At 43.4% G+C, this 18,228-nt stretch overlaps 1 protein-coding gene across 2 annotated transcripts in view; it reads left to right on the top strand.

The window, feature by feature from the left end:
- The window catches only part of drosha (drosha ribonuclease III), a 287,001-nt gene that overhangs the window by 203,838 nt on the left and 64,935 nt on the right, over positions 1-18,228 (top strand). For both annotated transcript variants that reach the window (XM_070553472.1, XM_015955511.3), the window contains exons 18-22: positions 3,130-3,268; positions 4,188-4,248; positions 4,527-4,586; positions 10,330-10,429; positions 12,969-13,071. In XM_070553472.1, the coding sequence (XP_070409573.1) occupies positions 3,130-3,268; positions 4,188-4,248; positions 4,527-4,586; positions 10,330-10,429; positions 12,969-13,071 (463 nt within the window). The remainder of the gene's footprint in view (positions 1-3,129; positions 3,269-4,187; positions 4,249-4,526; positions 4,587-10,329; positions 10,430-12,968; positions 13,072-18,228) is intronic.

Raw genomic sequence — 18,228 nt, 5'->3', positions numbered from 1 at the left:
CTCTGGTAACCCTTAGCTACTTTCTGGATAACTGTCGTCGACATTTCCTGCAGGTTAGCTAAACACTCCGCCTGCGCTCCGGACAGTTCTTCAGGACATTAGGAAAGGGAATGATGAAGTGATGTGTCAGTCGCTAAAGACAGCTCTCGGAGCCGGCTCCTTGTTGGATTAACCAGAGTGAGTGACGCACACATCGCACCTGCGGGCTCCTGAGCCGATAAAAACGGCTAAATGTGCGCGTGCGGCGCGCTAAACACACGTGCAGCTTGCCCCTGATTGCTGTGAGACCGGGTTGGGGGTGAGGGGTGCAGCTGTGGTTGGGACAATTATTACATTAACTGATGGACCTGTAAATAAATACTTCATAAATAAGGTAGAAATAAGTTCCTCACGCTGATAAATAATAACTAATCTCTCTGAGGACACGGTGCTAGTGCACTCTCCTACAGCACCTTGACACGACTCAATAAATGTTATGCAACATTTAGTGAACATCAATTTATTTGCATTTATTTGTTATAAATGCCACTGTATAATTCTTGCTGTCAGTATTTGCAAGATATCGGTATTTGGTTCTGTACTGGTTAGACTTACATGAGTTAAACCAAGGTCTATAGCCCTTGGGTCATAGACTAGGAGCTATAAGTATATCGGTCTTTTTATACTGGGATTCAGGAGTTATTTTTGTGATCATCTTGTTTCTTATTTATTTTTGCCCTGATTGTGCCCTGAGCAATTTTATGACTGAATAAAAATAAAAAAATAAAAATCTACATAAATTGAAAAATCATCTTAAATAATCGAGATCTCAATTTCAGTCACAATAATCGTGATTATTGTTTTTGCCATAATCGAGCAGCCCTACTTTAGCATATCCGGTCACATAATGATGACGTCATATTCAGTGGTCGTTGTGCATCATTTCAGGCCTCGTGGTCAACTGTCTGAACCGCTGAACAGAAGTGCCTGGCTTATTTTCTAAGTAAAATAAATATGTGCAATACGTTGTCAACATCAGTGAGTCTCTAAGTCTATTCTTTTTGTATGTTATATATGTTAAAATATGTGGAAATAGGTCGCTTACTAACACTTGCAATTTAGTGTTGTGATGGTTTTAAAAAAATTCTGAAGGTAGTAAAAAAAAGTATTAAAAAGTAGTAAATTTTACGTAAGGATTGCTGTATATACCCTGTGTAGGAGACATGGAGCTAGGCTCCTGATACACCAGAACTGAGTTTAGCGTTTTGTAGAGAATCTTAGGATTATTGGAGTTTGTCTCAATGATGTCTGCAAAATAGGCCGTTCTGGCAGCCCTCACTGCATCCTGATAAGCAACCAGAAATGCTCTGAACAACTCACGCGAGACCTGTAGGCCATCCTTTTTCCACTTTCTCTCAGAGGATCTACACGCCCGCCTGCAAGCCCGTGTGACATCAGAGAGCCATGGCTCCCTCCTAGGTCGAGACTTGCACAGTTTGAGAGGGGCAACCACGTCCAGGACCTGATTACAAAGTACATCAAAGTGTTGTGAATAGTGTTCAGTGTTAGATGGATCTGGGTTAAAGGTCTCTAACCTTACAGACATACAGTCCACAAACTCTGAAATTGTTTCTGCACCCAGGGCTCTGAACCTAGTAGCGGGAGCTTCGCACACAGGGACAGGACATGGCAACGTAACATCACAGAGTATTGGAGAGTGGTCAGAGAACACAGGAGGCAAAGTCACAAGGTTCATGACGGGTAGACCATAAGAGATAACCAGGTCCAGGGTGTGACCCCTGGCATGAGTTGGGGATGATACCCATTGAGTTAGATTGAATGAATCTAGCAAATTAAAAAAAACCTTTAGCGAGCACATTGTCAGGACAGCAGATATGGATGTTAAAATCACCAAAAAATAGGACATAATCATATTTTAGGATGCAGTCTGCCACAAGATCACAGAAATCATTAAGGAAGTTAGAGTCAGTCTTTGGAGGGCGATAAATCTTTATTCTTTCACGGTTAGATGGCGTTTCCGACATCACACTACAACAGCTCCCTGTACTCTTTACTACACGATGCTCTGCTTTGCTTTGTGTGTCTGGGGTGAAGGGAAACCGTCCTGTTTAGATACAAAACCTTCCTGTTGCACAAACTGTGGCTTCTCTGCCAGGTTGTCAGTAATCCAGGTGATTGCAAAGGCATTCACCTGTTTGTTCTGAAGCTTCCTTCATTGTAATGTTTAATGAATCGTCGCAAAAGCACTTGAGAAATCAACAAACACAGTTATTTCAGATTAGACTGAGCCCGCTGAGGCAGACATCTTCATATCCCACCGTGGAACATTGCTGGAACTGCAGGTTTCCTATAAACAGGCTTCCTTTGTACCGGTAGTCTCAAAAACCGTTTTCATGGGACGCTTTGAGAAGTGGGATGCTAGAACAATGAGTTTTCCAATAAGCTAGAAAAAAAGTGACTTTTTGAGTGCAACAAATAAACGGGCCGGACTACCTCCAGCTTGTTCACTCTTTCATTTCATGTCATGCAAAATTCTTGCTTAGCCATACCTTCTGAAAACTGGAGTTTTGTGTCTGTACCAAGCTTCACACGCAACCAGTTTTACTGTCATATCAGAGGTTTTGGTCTTGGTGACACAGAACAACCCATCTGTTCATTCCAGCAGAACATTTTCCCACAGTTTACTGACCAGGTTCAGTTTCTCCATCTGCATCTGTATCTTCTGGAGATGATGAGAGGGACGGAGGCAGTGGAGCTGCGTGGAGGTTAAGGACTGAGGTGCAATAAAACGAGTGGTTAAGAATAAAGACAGAATAAAACTTCACAGTAACATTTGAATGGGTTGTAAAGGAGCATTTGCTACCCGAGGGTTTGTTTATATTCATGACTAGAAGCAGATGTTTGTGGCTTGGCTTGTTTGAACTGTCAGCATGGGTCAGAGCTGCAAACAGCCACTGAAGTTTCAGGGCAGTCAAAAATGACTCAAGTCCCCGAGGGCAGGAAGTAAAACATGGTGATTTTAGACTCTGGGTCCTGCACTTTATGCACAGTTTGACTTCCCAGAGTTCTGAAAAAGGGTCCGACTTTTTGTAGAAAACGTTTTCTAAGTGTGCTAATATCACCTTTCAGCTTGCCATGACTCACCCCAGTCACCACCTCAACTTCGGCATGAATCCCGATCACGCTCGCAACTCGCTGTCCAACTGTGGCATCCGTCAACCCAAATACGGCGACAGGAAGGTTCACCATATGTACATGAGGAAAAAAGGTCAGTGTGTGAACGTGTGGGTGATAAAGAAATGTGGAGTTGTGGTTTAACTAACGAAGGAAACTAATGAAATTGGTGAGAACTTGTTAAACTAAAGTCTGTCTTGTAATCAGGTCACAGTGCTGTTTGGTAGCAGGGTGTGTACTACGCTGAACGTGGACCACAGAAATAAAGGTCACAGTTGTCTCAGGAGATTAGAAAGATTTTTATTGGCCAGCATCAGGGATAGAGGACCATCTCACAGCCGCTACACGTGGGAAGACCATTTCAAATCACCTCAATGCTAGGAGACCTTCTCGCAGCAGCTTAATGTTCTTGTGGCTGCAGTTGAACATACGATCCAGAAGTCTCGAGTCAGTGGGACTGTAGATTGCCTCCACAGAGGTATCCACGAGAGGACATACTTGAGACATGTATGAACGGTACGAGACCAGAACAACTTCCAAAGAGATTAAAGATGGACGCCACGAGACTGGAATGAACCAACGAGAGAATGTCATTTGGACAGATGAGACCGACGACAGAACGACTGGGAGCTCTTGTTCTTGAGGTGCTTTGCTGCATCTGGAATCTGCTCAGAGTCCAACACGATCTCTAGCCGTTCAGTCGCAGGTCACGGGTCCTCCAGACCTGTGGAAGGAGCTGAAACACCTGGAGAAGGAGCCCTGAGACAGGTGGACCAGTTTGCTCATTAGTGGGAAAAACCACATGAATAAAGCAGCATCAGATTTTTATAAGTTGATTTTGAACCTTCATCACTTTAGCTTGTTTCTAGTTATTTTCACACCCGCTGTGTTTTTCTCTGTAACAGCGGTATGCCGGCCATTTTATCCACATCTTTATTTCTCACTCTTGTTTTCTCATTTCCTCCATCACGGCGCCTAATTCTTCTCCACATTGGATTTTTATTTGTTTCCAGGAATCAACACGTTAATTAACATCATGTCCCGACTTGGGCAGGACGACCCGTCTCCTTCCAGGTGAGCTACCTGCGGGCACATATCTGCTCACGCTATCGCAGACCACGGGCACAATCAAAGGGACGAGTCCAGTGATTAATACAGCCGACAGGCCTGCTGACAAGAAAATTAACTTGAACTGTGGAAGGGAGGCGCATCTCAGGGGGAAATGAAATGAGCTAATTTTAAGGGCAATGACTGCTTATTACTGAATGTGAGCTGGAGTTATTCTCAGATCTGGTGTCTGTCTTCTCTCACGTCTCCACCTTCCTCCTTCTGTCTGTTCCTCACCTCTGCAGGATCAATCACAACGAGAGGCTGGAGTTCCTGGGTGATGCTGTTGTCGAGTTCCTCACCAGGTGAGAAGGCGCGCCTTTGATAGACGCCAGCGCTAATTGAAGCTGACTGCAACACTGTCGGCCTTTCTGTCTTTTTTTCCTCTCCTTTCTCACCCTCTCTCCCATTTCCTCCCGTCTTCCTCATTGTCGGCACGTTTCCTTGTCTGTCATCCGCGCTCCTCTCCATGCTTTCGCCTCATTCGAGACATTGATTCACTGGTAATTGGAACTAGATATAATGCCCCTCCTCCTCCCCCATCACTGTACACCCCCTCCACCACACACACACACTTTATTTCAACAGCTAGAAATTCTCCATGACAACTTGCAATTAGCTGTCTTGAATAGCTGTCAGGATTGCTGACTGCGTTATTGACTCCCAGGTGAGTGCGGACGCCGCTGCCCAGCACTTACCTAAGCACGCTGCTAATTATACATTTATATTTATAGCTGTTATTAATCTCACACACTACCAGGCGAGTCAGCTGCCTACGTGTCCACTTGCTGTATCAACACCTCTGAGATGAAATAATTGCCGTGAAACAAAAGGAAGGTTTTTTTTTCTACTGGAGCAACAGTAAAAGAAAACATTTTAGTCCTGAAGCATAACTTCTATCACCTAAATATGATTGGTAACCAACAGTGTTGACACTTCCACACGGGTGAACTCTAAGGACCTGGGTTAAACCCTAATAGCAGCCGAGGTTGGACTAGATAAAATGATTGATCAGCTGATTTAAAATGAGTAGAAAGCTGCAGTTGTGTCGGAGCAGAACTGGATTTAGTGTAGATATGTGTGGAGTGTTAGAGTTGACACTACGCCCATGTGTCAGGGAGCTTCTGCCACCGGGGGTGGGGTTTACCTAAGGGGGCTCATTATGGAGCAAAACAAGTCCAGGGTATCCGCGGGTCCTTAAAAAGTCTTAAATTTGCTTTTCCAAATTTAAGGCCTTGAAAATCCTTAAAAATGACTAATAATCCTTAAATCCAGTTTCCAAAGGTCTTAAATTACCAAAGACCCAATAAACAAGATTCTTTTATTTCTATAAAATTTTCGTGAATTTCTAGTTAGTGTTCAGCTTTTTTAGTGTATGATGTTGCCGTAAGCGGAATCGTACACATTCAGTTGGTTGTGAAAGGGGGCTATTTTTAGATGAGCACATTAGCTGGTTAAGCTAGTGGGAGCTTGCGCCATGGGGAAGTGCAAGTTTAATGGTAACTGGATGGCTAAGCCCACGTTTGCGACGTGGTTAGCACAGGTTCCAGGCAATAGCTGGAAATTATAGCTTGAATTTAATTTTAAAAATAGCTTAAATTTGGTCAAAGTGGCCTTAAAAAAGGTCTTAAAAAGTCTTAAATTTGGCACCCTTAAACCTGCAGATACCCTGCAAGTCCCAAAAAAAGTATAGCTGAACGTTGTATGGTATATCAGGTGGGTTGGAGCAGGTAAACAACTAAAACCTGCTGGTTTTAAGGCTGTAAGCGGCTCTAAGGTCTGACCCTAACTAAACAAATCCACGTAAGAAAGTCGAACAGTAAAAGATGGGATTCGAGACCGTGTTGTGCTCTGGTTTTCCTGTGTTTATAAACGTCGATGTTTTAAAAGCTGAAATCAAAAATATTTTTGTATTTTTACTTCACTTTACGCTAGAAGATATGTAAGAACCTTGATATCGCAAATCATCCGTCAGCGTCATACAAAGTTATGATGAAATAAAGTCAAACTTCCATTGGTGGTCACACAGCCCCGTCCCCTGGGGGAGCGGGGATGGGTCCAGTGGAGAGGCCTTGGGTCCCATTTTTAAAGGTATGACCCAACTGTGGATTTGAACCCACAGTCTACTCTCAGGGCGGGCCACTGGGCCACTGAGCTGGTAAAATAAAAGGACAATGCCTGACTGGAGACTCAGTAAGTTGGTTCAAACGTCTGGATGGAGGCGGGCTTTAGTGTTGGATCTCATCAGCGCCTCCTTCCAACCGAAGCTTTTTACTAAAACAAACCAGGTTAAAGCCATAATCTCACTGGGTTGGTAACTGGTTTTTCCTTTGGTGACTCTTCTGAACTTCCCGTTGTGCCGTTGCACTTTCAAACATAAAACCGCTCGGGAAGAGTTCCCGCTCAAACGTTGTTGCGGAGCCGTCTGGGTCTGGTTTCAGAACCTTCCTCGGCTTTAGCTCCTGTGAGTCTGAAAGGGAGAGAAACTCCAGGTGGGGTTGGAGGGTAGATAGCAAATTCTAACGTGATTAAGGAGCTTTTTGTTGCTAAACTGAGACAAAATAAACGTGGACGCCTATTTCCGTGCCATTACATCATGCGTCCATGTCGCCATAAATAACAGACTCAGCTGTTCCTACTGTTGGCAGTGACCCATCCTTCAGCTGCCCTGGGCTATAAAACTCTGCGTCGGTGTCAGCCATTAAAAGCTCGTAGCGGTCGGTCAGTAGTCCGGTCCATCAGTCTCCGTTTCAGCGTTCCTAAAAGGTCACTTAGCCTCAGTGGATATCTCTGGCCATGTTTGGCCTCCTCTCTCCCGATTGTTAGCGTTAGCGTCTGACGAGAAGTGCTTGCTCTGCCTACTCTCTCCGGCCCTCTGAATTATTTATCAACCTCTTGTCCAGATAAATGGCTACAGCAGATCCAGCCAGCTGCCCCGTGTGCGCTCAGAGTGCACGGCTGCCCTTGGAGGCTCCCTGTGCCTCTGCTGTCCAGCCAACATTTTGCACATTTGAATAACCCCCATTGGGGGGGGGGGGGGGGGGTTGCACACATGATCAGCAGATGATGTAAAAGAATAAATCCAAATGCAATCCTCTACAACACGTCTATAATCCTTCAGACCAGGTAGGTTTTCCCATCAATGATGTTAAAGACCTGAAAAGGCAACATGGTGGAGTCACTTTATTCAGCCACTGTCTTGCAGCTGAAAATGTGAAAAATCACCCTTTTAATCTGATATAAAACACGTGTATATTATATGTAATCAAAAGTAATCCACATTAGTGAATTAGTTTAAAAAGGAGCAGGCAGAAGCGTTGTTTGTGTCTTATCCACACATCCTTCAGATTTTCTACATTTTCTTCATTTGAATGATGTTTTCTCCTCCCAGAATGTCCCGATCTGCTGGCGTTAACAAACAGGTTCACTTCCATCATCTAGCCAAGCGTCTGCGGCGTAATCATCTATGACCAAAAGAGTATTTCTTTATTTATCCCAAAGTTTTTGTTTCCTCACCAAGATCTCCCGACAGACGGATCTCTGTGGGTTTGGAGAAGCAGGACGCCACCTGCTTACCTCTCTTTGCGTAAATTAGAAATGACTGAATTAAATGGGCTGTTTTAAATCAAATGAAATCAAATGACACGCTGCAGTTACGGAGACGACGGACCGTAATGAAAATGGAACCGGCTTGCCGGGGAACCCAGCTGTGGAACCGCTGAAGCGTCTGAGGCCAATTCTGGGTTCCAGCTCAGGCCTGGAAAAAGGCTGCAGACTTAATTAGTTGGTCTCGGAGAATCTGGCAGCCGTAGGGTGAAGATGCATTCAATAGTTTAATATATTTGTTTATAGTGCGTTACGGGAATGTTGGGGAATCATCTTTCTTTCCTACTAAAGGTCAAATTTAATCTTTCCCCCAGAGATCCTGGAGCTCGCTGCAGCTTAAGCTAGGTTTAGCATGTGTGGGTTTCCCCCCACAGACCAGAAACATGCTTGTTAGGGTTAAATAAAGATTCTCTGTGATGGAATGGAGACCTCTCCATCACCTTTCGTCTGGTGACTGCTGGAGTTGGGCACCAGCTGCTCGTGGGTTCTTAGCGGGTAGGATGAGAGCGAGAGTATAAAGCCATAAAAGGGGCCCTTACCACTAGGGTTGGGCATCGTTTGATTTTGAGCGATTCCGATTCCAGTTCCTCGTTTTGATTCCGGTTCCTATCGATTCCTGATTCCGATTCTTTCAAGACATTCCATGTTTTACATGAGCCAGCTAACCACAGGTCCTACTTGATGAAATAATCTTAACTTCAACATGAGTTTTAACTCTATGAACAACAACATCACCTTCATTTAGACAAAAACATGTTTTGGAGACAAAAAGAAAAAGACTTGCAGCACAACCAGTGTGTTTGTTTCTGACCACGACCAAAGTCTGGAAGAAGCCTCTGGGATGAGAGGCTAAATGTCTCCAACATATCCAGAAACGTCCAGCTGTTTTCAGCTAAAACTCTCAGGATGATCACGTCCAGGATGACTGAGAACCGCACCTCCATGCTGCAGCAGCGTTCAGTCAGAACAGGAAGTGAAGCTTAAATGTAGCTGCTGTCAGTAACAAGCTAACAGGTTTTAAACATTAAAACTCTCAACAGAAATAGTTAAGAAAGGAAATTAAAATGGGGGGGGGGGGGGGGGGGGGGGGGGGCTCGTGCTGCACACAGACAGCTGGTGTGATCAGCTCTGAAAAGCGTTGATCACAATTTGCAGATCACGTTTATTTTTCACAGAGATCGGCCGCAGATTCCTCTTCCGTCTGCATTCTAGGAATCAAAACTAGGAATCGAAGAAAAAAAACGTTGACCGATTCTGGGAAACTAGTTGGAACCGGTTCCAATCGATGCTCGATGCCCAACCCTACTTAACCACCTAATCCTGCTCCATCTGGATGCTTTAAGGCCACATGTGGTCTACAAGGAGTGGAACTGGTCTGGATCAGAAGTTGTACCTAAGGCTTTTCTGAGGGTTGTTTTGGTCTTTTTCTTTTAAGCCCCATTTATAGTCATTTTTATTACTTTCAGACCATTTTCAGGTATTTTTCTCTGCTGAATCATTCAGATATAAACAGGGTATCCGCGGGTCCTTAAAAAGTCTTAAATTTACTTTTCTAAATTTAAGGCCTTGAAAATCCTTAAAAATGACAAATAATCCTTAAATACAGTTTCCAAAGGTCTTAAATTACCAAAGACCCAATAAACTAGATTATTTTATTTCTATGACATTTTCGTGAATTTCTAGTTGGTGTTCAGCATTTTTGTGTACGATGTTGGCGTAAGCGGAACCGTACACGTTCAGTTGGTTGTGAAAGGAGGCCATTTTTAGATGTGCACATTAGCTGGTTAAGCTAGTGGGAGCTTGTGTCATGGGGAAGTGCAAGTTTAATGGTAAATGGATGGTTAATCCCACGTTTGCGATGTGGTTAGCACCGGTTCCAGGCAATAGCTGGAAATTATAGCAGAAATTAAAATTTTAAAAATAGCTTAAATTTGGTCAAAGTGGCCTTAAAAAAGGTCTTAAAAAGTCTTAAATTTGGCTCCCTTAAACCTGCAGATACCCTGTAAACAAATCTCTTAAGCTCAAGCGATGAACCATCAACTAGGCAACAACTGGTTTTTATTAGTTTCTTCAGGCTCTTTGTCTGCAGCCACCATTTCCTCCCAGTTCTTAACTCCATCTACAAAGTTCCTGAGAGATAGAAAACGAGGTGATTGTGGAAGAGATGGTCAGCAGAAGGACTTGGCTGTCCTGGTTTTGCTGTAGAGGTTGTTTAGGACTGGATTTTGTTCATGTTCCTGACTTCTGGACCACAAACACAGATGTGTGTTAGGCCTCCGGAAAAGGAGTTTTAGGGAACTACTGACGTCTGGTTGCTCAGAAGTAAGTCAGAGTGGTTTAAAAACTTTTGTTCTGTATGTTTTGCTTTTGTGTAAAAATGTAACGGTAAATGGAAACATGGTTTTAATTTTAAAGCTGCTGTCTCTCCTTGTCCATGTCCAGCGTCCATCTCTACTACCTTTTCCCCAGCCTGGAGGAGGGCGGCCTGGCCACCTACAGGACGGCCATCGTCCAGAACCAGCACTTAGCCATGCTCGCCAAGGTAACCCTCCCTCCTCCTCCTCACCACTTCCTCCTCCTCAGGTCTCTGAAGACGGTAATTCTGTCTCCTCAGCTGATGTTATGACTTTGCTACTTTCTGAAGGGTGCTCGGGGGATGAGAGTAATTTTGTCTTGCTGCCACTCGTACCCGTCTTTTTGCCCCTCAGCTTTGTAATTGGAGTTAAAAGGTTGTTGTTTTGGAGGCCGGTGAGACTCTGGTCTCCGCGGACCCCTGCAGGTCTTCCTGAATCACTCCTCGCCTCCTCTCCTCACCATCCTCCCTCCACTTCCTCCTCCTCTGGCAGCCCAGCAGCACTTGCTGGCACGTTTTGTAAAGAACGCAACAATAATCGTCCCGTGATGTGGAGAAACCAATTAAAAACTTCAATCTTTCATGTCGCTCCCCGCTGAATACAAAGATGCAGCCGCCCGAATCTGCATTATTGCTGCGTAGCAGTTTGGCTTGTTTCAATTTGCTGCTCGTGGTAAAAATACGAGTGCGATGCCGTCTTCAACGTTGCCAAGTTGTTTACCCGGCTCCTCTAAAGCCGTCTGCTCAAGAACACTCGCAATTATCTTTCAGAAAATATCTTCAGCGAGCGGCGGCGCCATCCGCCACTTCACTTGGAAGGCTTAAAAGTCAGAGCGGGTTCCCTCGGAGTTGGAGTATTTATGAATTGGTATTTAATTTGTGTGTGCGATGGCGGGGGGTGGGATACCACCAACAGTTATCAGCCGTAATTAAAAAGCTCCCCGGTTGTTTTTTTCTCTGTTCGCTGCCAGCAGACTCAGGTCTGGGTACTTTTTCGTCCTGGCGCCGAGACTCTTTGCTGAAGTTTGACTGACCCGAGTCACAGACCTCCACATCAAACCCGCGCAGGTTTAGGAGCTTTCTCCCGATCGCACCGCCAGAAGCTGCTCACACTTTAATCAGACAGCTTTTCCTGGAAGTGAATTGAAAATCCAAACTCCAGCAGTTGGGGGGGAGAAGAGCATTTTAATTATCTCTGTGAGGAATCGTGCACGTTTGCTTCCAACTAGAATGAAATCTTTCACTTAAAGGATTAACGATAAAAAGTGAAACGGAGACAAAGCTCGCTCTGCAACCTCCACACCTGCGCTCAGGTGTTTTTCTTTGCAGATATAAAAAGTTTTCCTCTTTTTCTTTGTTAAAGACGACCCCAAATGGTCAGATAAACATCACACACTCTTCTTTTGTCAAAAGGCAAAACTTGTGTGAACTCTTGAGTCCACCTGTTCCAACAGCTTGGAGGACGGTCGCTGTCCTCTGTGTGATTTATCAGGTTCTCTCTTGACCTTTGACCTGGCAGCCCAGCCTCTGGGTTGGAGCTTCCTCTAGTCAGAAGATCTTGTTAAAACATGAACTTAACTGAGAAATAAAAATGAAAAAAACACACAGGCCAAAATGTTTTTATTTTTAACATCTGGAGGCGTTGGAATAAAAAGGTAAATGTTAATCCTGTCCGTCTGCTTTCACCCACTTCTCTGGGTCTGGGTCACGGGGTCATCAGTCCCGAGTAGAGCTGCAGCTCCTCCAGCAGCAGCGCTCTTTCGCACGTGAGAAGTGGTTCTGTTCTAGTTTTCCCATTTGTGACATCACAAACGGAGACTTGTTGAAACTGCCTGTTAACGCTGACAGAAAATGGATGGGCAGGTTTCTTTTTCCATTTTGGATAGGAATGTCCCATTCCGATATCGGCCCAAAAACACTATCGGATTATATCGGACTGCATCAAAAAGCTGCGATAGAAGCGGTCCGTTAAGGTTCACATTTTTGCAACCAATGGTTTAAAAAATGTTTGTTTTATTCATACTTACTGTTATTGGCTCTTGTTCCACACTACGATTCAGGTAAAGGTTTGTATGATTTGGGCTGATATCGTATCAGATGGACATCGGTATCGGTCTGCAGTATCGGTGTTGTAGTGGAAGTGAAAAGGTTGCATCGGGACATCCCTAGTTTTGGTGTTTATAGAGGTGGTAGAGACCCACATGGCAACAAAAAGCTTTTAGAGCTTCTAAAGACCAGTTGTCATACACAAACCTTTAAATGAATAACAAGCTCTGTTTGTCCCGTTAACTCGTAATTTGCCGTCATCGTGTTATGTCCTTAGGAGGTTTTTATGATAGGACTGATGGAAAAGCATCTCGGAGGTCACTTCTGCTCCACGTCAGAATAATTTTGTACCAAGTAGAAGAACAACTCGTAACTTTTCAGAGAGCGAAGGTCGCTTCTGGTCTGATTCACATTTTATCAGGATTATTTGCAGCCTTCTGTGCGTTTGTGTGTGCGTGCACATGTGTGTGAACAGCTTAGTGCATCGTGCCACAGCTGGGCGACACATGAGCACATCTGTCAGAGCCATGAAGTACAGTGAGGCCAGGCCATCGTTTTCTCTCAGGGTTTTAATGATTGTGTGCCTGGTTTCCTACAGAGAGCCTATAGAAATAAGATCTTGCTTTTAGAGTGGCTATTACTGAGGCAGCCTGCTGACATCAACCCGTCGGTTCTTTTCCAGAAACTGGAGCTGGATCGCTTCATGCTCTACGCTCATGGACCCGACCTGTGCCGGGAGTCGGACCTGCGACACGCCATGGCCAACTGCTTCGAAGCTCTCATCGGTAAGGCTCCTCAGAGTTGGTGTCAGAGGAGAGTAGAGATGTGAATCTGTTCCCTAAAAGAAAGGATTTAAATTCAGACACCAGGAGTTACCGTGTGTGTTCCTTTTGGAAAACGCAGCATCGGGGTGGAGGTCCGGTTTCATCTCCTGAGACCAACAGTGTTCCTGGAGATGAACTGGAGCTGTTTACACACACACACGCACGCACGCGCGCACACACACACACACACACACACATTTGAAAGTATCGTGAATAAAAACATTTTAAAGTTTTCACAGATGTATATCCCTGTGAAAACTCTTCCTGCAGCTTTGAGAAGCACATTTTATGCGCAGAAGCAATTCAGAGTACTTTCCAGGAGCGAGAACAGCAAGAACATAAAAGTGAATCACCTTGACAACTGAAAGAGGTAAATTAGTGGTGAGAGTGAGGCAAAGTTAAAGGGTGAGCAGTTACAGTGCAGAAGGTGCAGCATACGAGGCTCATGAATACATTTATTTATTTAAACATAATTTTATACGGAGGAATTACCACTTGAGATGAAACATCTCGTTTTCGAGTGGGTCCTCCTTCACAACAAAAACAACAAAAATTAAGAGCAAGACAGCAGAACAAAAATAAAAATCAAAACATTACAACAATCATTTAAAGACACACACACACACACACACACACACACACACACACACACACACACACACACACACACACACACACACACACACACACACACACACACACACACACACACACACACACCCTCAAAGGCTCACAATACTTCACCCCACTCGACACGACCCCAACTAACAAGGACAAAACAAAAGCAACAGCCAGTTGAACAAATACAATTAGTAACATAGACAATTATTCCGAAGATGTTCGACCAGAGCCCTTCAAAGAGTTGTGAATGATGATAAACAATGAATAGATGAAGGAAGATTATTCCAATCACATGGAGCCTTAAAACCACAAGCATGTTTCCCTACCTCTCTTTTCCCTCTAGGAACAACAACAAAGAGCTGGCCATTATGCCGCAGGCTGTAAAGTGAATCCGGATAATTAAAGAAAAAAGTTTTAAAAATGAACTGAAACAGTGAATCTGTCTCCTGACAGCAGGTGCGAACCAGGACGACTGTCGATACATCACACTTCTATGTGTCCTACATGGACAACGAAGAACAAAACAACAGAGGCTATTATAAGCAACATCAATAGAGTGCAAGCAGGAGGATGAAGTGTTCTGATAGATAATGTCAGCATAGTCCAGAATAGGCAGAAGAAGCTGTGTGGCGATTCGTTTCCTAACCAGAAAGTTAAAACAGTTAACAGATTGATGGAGGATTTTAAGACGAGAATTGAATTTTTTTGTAGTTGATTGTATTTGTTTTAAAGGATAAATCAGGTTCCAGCCAAACACCAAGATATTTTATGGTCTCCGTGGTCTCCAGAGGAGAGGAGTCAAGAAAACAAAGCTTCAGGTTTTTTCGCCAATATCTAGGGCTTTCTCATGAAACCGTAAGGAATATGATTTTGAAGTACTAAGGAGAAGTTTACTGCCCATCAGCCACTGCTGAATAGATTTAAAGTATTTTTGTAGCGAAAAATGTATCTCAGTGAGAGTTGGCTTACTACAGCGGTTCCCAAACTTATTTAGCCGCGCACCCCCTTCTATGTCCCGACCATGTCGACGCACCCCCCAGCCCCACATCAGGGCATGGCTATATGTATTTATATTATATATATATAGCCAGATATATATAGCCAGATTTATATACATATATATGTCAGACGTGGCGCTAAACAGTCACTCGACAGACAAAGTTAAAAAAATATGATCGACCTTTTTCCCATCACTTTCATTTTTATGTTTATGTTTTATGTATTTTTCAAATAGTAATTAATAGACATTCAATACCATTACAATTTCCTTTGATTTAGTTTTAAATAAATATTTAATCAGGTAGCACATAAAAATGCAATTTAATGGTTTTCTTAAAGTTGGAATGTTTAACCAGAGCTCTCTCCTTCCTTCTGCTCTGTGAAAACCTGAACTGGTCACCTACTTGTGCTTAATCAAATGTCTATAGGGGAAAAGATGGAAAAGCTATAGCCATGAGGTTCACTTTTGCCTCAGACAGACTTATTGCTGTTTTATGGTGTGGCTGAATCTGTGATCCGCTGCCACGCGGACTGGAATAAAAAATGCTGCAGTAACAGGAGTTGTAGTCAGGTTCGGAGTCACTGGCTGGAGCGGACCCGACTTTAATACGTCATCCCATAATAGAAGCTAATATCTTAATTTGACATTGAATGAAAAATGTTGTCATAAAACCTCTTAAAAGTTTTTATCACAGAGGAGGCAGCGCTCATCTCTGCCTTCAGTCTGACGGCGCAGCGCAGCGTGCGCTTGTCGAATCTGTGTGTGTGTGTGCGGCACAGCTCCATGAGCTGCTCCAGTCATTGCGTCTCGTTGTTGGCGCTATTTAAACCAATGTTGTAAAATGACTTCTGCCCAGCCCAGATGTGCTCACTTGTGCACCCGTGAGCCATGGCTCTGCTGGAACGCGTCTGACCTCTGACAGATGCACTCTGAACTTCAGATCTTCAGCGCGCTGTGCGGAACATATCTTGCTATTGACAGCTTGCGCAAGTCAGAGTGCTGAAGCTCAGAGCGCATTATTATTATGAAGCTAGGGCACATGCGGAGGACACACACACACACACACACACACACACACATGCAAAATATACTTGTTTTCAATTGCATTTATTGGGCCCACTTACTTTTTCTTAGGCCCACCCACAAATGAGTTTCTGGCTACGCTAATGGTGAAATATGACAGACTTCTCTGAGCTCCCTAGCCATTACACTTTTCACCTCGCGCACCCCATAGCAGCAGCTCGCACACCCCCAGGGGTGCGCACACCTCACTTAGGGAATCCCTGGCTTACTACAATAAATAACTGTGTCATCAGCATAAAGATGAATATTACAGTCTGTGCAGCACAGGGGCAAATATTAACATAAATAGAAAACAATAAAGGTCCCAAGGAAGAACCTTGAGGGATGCCTATAGATATTCCAGTAAAATTTGACTGACAGCCCCTGTACAACACACACTGGTGATGATAGTGTAGGTTAGAGTTAAACCAAAGTGAGGATGATCTTGAAAGGCCAGTAGCATGCAATTTATCCAGTAAAAGATAATGGTCAACTAAATCAAATGCTTTGGAGAGATCTAAGAAAATGGCACCAGTGCACAAATTATTATCAACGCTAGAGAACTCATCGGTAAATTTTGGTAAATTGGTAAATTTCAAGAGAGCAGTGGTAGTAGAGAAATGTTTTCTGAAGCCAGACTGGCACTGAGTGAATAAATTATTGTCGGACAGATAGTCATAAAGTTTATTGAAGATTAATTTCTCAAAGACTTTAACCACACAGTTGATTATTGATATAGGCCTGTAGTTATTCAGAATTTTTGAGTCACCGCCTTTATGCAAAGGAACGACTTTAGTACATTTCCAGGCGAGGGGCACTTCACAGGCGACAAACGACATATTAAAAAGCACAGCCAATGGGGGTGAGAGGACGTGAGATGCAAGTTTAATAAACTTACTCTCTAAGCCATCAGGACCGGGACCGCTGCTGGAGGAGAGCTTATCAATGGCCTTTTGAACATCTGTTGATGTGAGTAGTTGGAATTTGAAAGAGCTGTTGCAGGGTTGGCCGTACATCAAGGAATCTACACAATGATCAGGAGAATGAACAGGCGATATTTAAGAGAAAAAAGAGCTAAAGGCTTTGGAAATCCCAGCTGGGTCGTTGGAAATTTCATTGTCAACTTTCATATTACCTGCTAAAGTGTTGACTCCCTTCCAGAATTGCTTTGGGTTACTTAGGTCATTTGATAGGATCTCTATAATAATTAGCTTTAGCATTTCGAGTTTGAGTTGTGGATACATTTCGAAGACTTTTGTATTCGATTCAGTCCTCAGGTAACTGTGTATGTTTATGTTTAGTCCAGGCCTGTCCCTGGTTTTAAAAAGATTAATGAGCTCACTATTAACCCAAGGCAGATGATGCCCTTTAACCTTAATAGATTTCCAAGGGGTGTGTCTATCTATAACCGTCCCTACTTCACTATAAAAAAAGTCCCAAGCAGCTTCCACATCCGGTATTAAATGAAGTCTATACCAGTTAATCCTTAGCATGTCATTGATAAATAAGTTATATTGAAATGGTTTCGTTTCACGAACCTTTATATATTTAGGAGATAGATGAGGAGTTGTAATTTTGCAAATGCAATGAATAATGGAGTGGTCACTGAAACCGCCAGAGAGAACACCAGAGGTCATAATTCTGTTTGGATGAGAAACAAGAATCCAGTCAATGAGCGTATTAGAGTTTGAGCTAATTCGAGTAGGCTCAGCGATTATTTGAGTCAAATTAGCCCCGTTAACCATGTTGCGTTCTATATGAGTAGAGGGATCATTCCAGTTTAAGTTGAAATCCCCCATCAGAATAATCTCACTTGAAACTCCCAATGATGAAACCGTAGCTAGGATGTTACTAACAGACTCTGGTTTTGGAGATGTAGGTGGTCGGTATATATTACCAGTAATTAATTGTTTATTTACATGAAGAGTGACCTTCACAAAAATACCTTCAAAAAGATCAGGTTGAACATCAGGAATTATTACCTGTGAACTCAAGTTGGAGGAGATAAAAGTAACGACTCCGCCTCCTCTGGATCCTCTGTCAGCCCTGCACACTTCATAATTATCAAGATGAATAGCAGAGTCTGTGGTACTATTAGTAAGCCAAGTTTCAGATAATGTGATTATATTAGGATTGTTGTAGGATAGCCAGGCTCTAAGCTGATCAATTTTGGGGAAAGCTACATGAAAGAAAGATCTAAAGTTACTTCATTACCTGATGAGTAAATCAGGCTTTTCTTGGTTGGTTTTTGATCTTTTGCTTTAGAACACGTTTTCACCTTGTTGGTCATGCTGGATTCATCTCTGGTTTTCTTCATGGCTTCGACCAAAGAACAGGAACAAATCGTGTCTTTTGGCCCCTCAGGAACACTTCTGTTAGGATCCAGCATTTTTCTCTTTACTGCTGCTCCATTTTCACTGCAGATAACAGGAACG

This window comes from Nothobranchius furzeri, chromosome 7, assembly GCF_043380555.1.
Source record: "Nothobranchius furzeri strain GRZ-AD chromosome 7, NfurGRZ-RIMD1, whole genome shotgun sequence".
Taxonomy (NCBI): Eukaryota; Metazoa; Chordata; class Actinopteri; order Cyprinodontiformes; family Nothobranchiidae; genus Nothobranchius; species Nothobranchius furzeri.
This window is presented reverse-complemented; position numbering and strand designations above follow the sequence as displayed.